The sequence below is a fragment of the Pundamilia nyererei genome, unplaced genomic scaffold (genome assembly GCF_000239375.1).
Source record: "Pundamilia nyererei isolate P.nyererei 1_Seehausen unplaced genomic scaffold, PunNye1.0 scaffold00008, whole genome shotgun sequence".
Classification (NCBI taxonomy): domain Eukaryota; kingdom Metazoa; phylum Chordata; class Actinopteri; order Cichliformes; family Cichlidae; genus Pundamilia; species Pundamilia nyererei.
In genome coordinates this window covers 3,967,127-3,969,870 of record NW_005187409.1, presented here as the reverse complement: position 1 = coordinate 3,969,870, position 2,744 = coordinate 3,967,127, and the positions used below count along the sequence as shown (strand labels likewise).

Sequence of the window (2,744 nt, the reverse complement as noted above, 5' to 3'; positions counted from 1 at the left end):
TCATAGTCTCACTTACATGCTGTTGCACTTGTGTGCGTGCACACACACATACACAGTGCACAAAACAGAGGTTATAAACTAAAGTGCAAAGTAAGACTTGTTAAATTTATGTTTGAAAGAGAACTACAAGAGTCAATTACATTTGATTAATAAACCTAAACTCTGGGTCATCTGTACAGGCTACACAGCAACTTTAAGGATAAAAAAACTATTTTTAAACACATCATAAACGGGCATGCATGATTACAGTCATGTGGGATCCTTTTTGGCTGTTCCTGGACCTCCAAGACCATCGATGCCATCAACACTGTACAGAATAAATTGAACATCTTTTCTGTCCACTGATTAATAATTTAGTAAGCCAGTTTTTGTAGAGATAGTTGTACATAAATTCAATCGATTAAGCCTTTAATGAAAACAAAATTACAATGTATTTTAATAAATAAGTGTAAAGATTTTGGAAATGACAGCTCTGTTTGAAAATCCACTACAAAAGTACAGGAAAAGGGCAATTTTCTTTTTTTTCCTGCCTCTGTTCCAGGATACAGTGTGCTGCTAAAGGACCATTAAAACTGAGAGGATGTCCTAAAATAGAGCCTTGACTCTTCTTTAAGAGCTGCTCTTTAAATATTATATCCATCCCACACTTTTTCTGTGGTTGAACTGACATCTGGAGTTTTTAAAAAAAAATCACTTTAAACACAGAAACAATAATTTTAACTGAACTGGCCTTGTCCTTGTTAACATCATCTGTATTTCTTCAGGTGATGTTCTGCTGAGCATCAACGGTGTTGATTTGACTCAGCTGACCTACAATGAGGCCGTTTCTGTGCTGAAGGCTCAGACAGCTCAGTCCCAGGTGGTGCTTCGTGTCATTCAGACTCTGTCTGAGGAGTCAGAGGAGGACACCGAGGCTAACGATGACGAACTCGACATTGCAGAAGACTCACGGGATGACACCCTCAACTGGACCCCGCTGTGGACTCGCTGGCTGGGATTACCAAGGTAAAGCCAACTCAGTATAATCATTTATATCATGGTCATAGTGCTGTTTGAGCTGTTTTTGCTTTATGTGAAAGAGCTGACTCTGACTCGTTTCTTCAGTCACATGCACTGGTGCCGGGACATCGTCCTGCAGAAGACCAACAACGAGAGCTGGGGCTTCAGCATCGTTGGGGGTTATGAGGAGAGCCACGGGCAGCAGCCGTTCTTCATCAAAACCATTGTGCCTGGAACACCGGCTCACTTTGATGGACGCCTCAAGTAAGTTAACCACATTTTGACTCCCATGTTACATCATCCGCTCCTGTATCTTTTTTGCACCGACCCTGATAACGAAAATGTCCTGTGGCTTTCTCAGGTGTGGTGATGAGATAGTGGCGGTGAACGGAGCTACAACTGTGGGAATGAACAACTCCTCTCTCATCCCAATGCTCAAACTACAGAAGAATAAAGTCACGCTGACTGTGGTGTCCTGGCCGGGAAGTCTAGTATAGCAAACCTCACGTGCTCATTCTGTGATCTCCTTTCTTTCTTTACTGGGAATCTCACTGTCCCTTCCACATGTAGCCCGTTGAGATTTTTGAGGTCATGTCATACACGAAGATGCGTGTTCTTCAAAACCATCCCATGTACAATAGATGATTTTCCATAGGTGGACTGTTTTTTGCGATATTGTCATGTAACAATGATGACAATCCATGAATTTTGTGCTAAAGACAAACTGGAAGGATTCGGTTTTTTTGGAGTGTCTTTCTGATCCCATTTTAAAGTTGTATGTATATTTTTAGCTTATCTGCCTAATGTTTTATTTGGTAGTGATTACATCTTAGACTGTGTATAAAAATGTAGCTTTAGGGTCTGCAAAGTGAAACTAATGCAGAAGTGCCTTCTTTCTAATGACCTGCAGGGGACGACTTCGTTGGTTGCAAAAAGACATCCCGTTGTACAGAAGTCTATGGGAAGATGCCCCCTTTTCTATAACCTCAATAAACATTTTCCTTATGAGTTTATGATCTCCGTTGCTAGTTTTATGCCTTAATGAATATAGCATATAGTTCATCTTGTAAATTATCTTCTTATTTGGAGTGAAACAGGACGATAAAGCAGGGAACGCTTTAGAGCAGACCGGCCTTGTGACTGACAAGTGACTGAATGTGGAGTGTCCTGTGGATTTTCAGTCGGATCCTCACCTCACTCGTCACATCCAGTTATAAAAACCCAATATGGTGACCGCTATCCCCCTCAGCTCGAGTCTGCACAACGGGACTACGACACAACGGCTGCATCTATCCTTTGTATACAGCCTGTGGATGGTATTAGATGTTAAGTGATAATGAACATATGTACATAGTTGAATTTCGTTATTGTTAACAATATGCTGACACCAAATATTTCAGGAAAGTGAAGTCTTAAGTTGATTTAAATTGACATTTTTAATTTAAAATTAGCATCTACATGGAGAATATCAGCAGTGAGATTTTTTTTTCTTTTTTTTTTTGGGACAAAACAAATTTTAAAGGATTTTAAAATGTCAGAAATATTTGAAGTCTACATCATGACAGTAAAGATCACGCTTCTTTACTCAACAAATATGTGTAGAGCGTTTAGTCAGCATTGTGTTGCTAGGGGTTGGATCAGGTTTATTTCCTGTAAGCTCTAAACAGGAAACTTAGACCTGTGTTGTGAAACTCTTAAGCTGATTTAAAAGAAGCTAATAGATTATTTGACGACCGTTGAGTTTT

General features: G+C 39.8%; 1 protein-coding gene across 1 annotated transcript in view; it reads left to right on the top strand.

The window, feature by feature from the left end:
• The window catches only part of lnx2b (ligand of numb-protein X 2b), a 19,731-nt gene extending 17,261 nt beyond the window's left edge, over positions 1 to 2,470 (top strand). Inside the window, exons 8-10 of the mRNA XM_005723208.1 lie at positions 765 to 1,005; positions 1,105 to 1,263; positions 1,361 to 2,470. Coding sequence (XP_005723265.1) covers positions 765 to 1,005; positions 1,105 to 1,263; positions 1,361 to 1,496 — 536 coding nt within the window. The 3' untranslated portion in view covers positions 1,497 to 2,470. The remainder of the gene's footprint in view (positions 1 to 764; positions 1,006 to 1,104; positions 1,264 to 1,360) is intronic.
• The last annotated feature ends 274 nt before the right edge of the window (positions 2,471 to 2,744 follow it).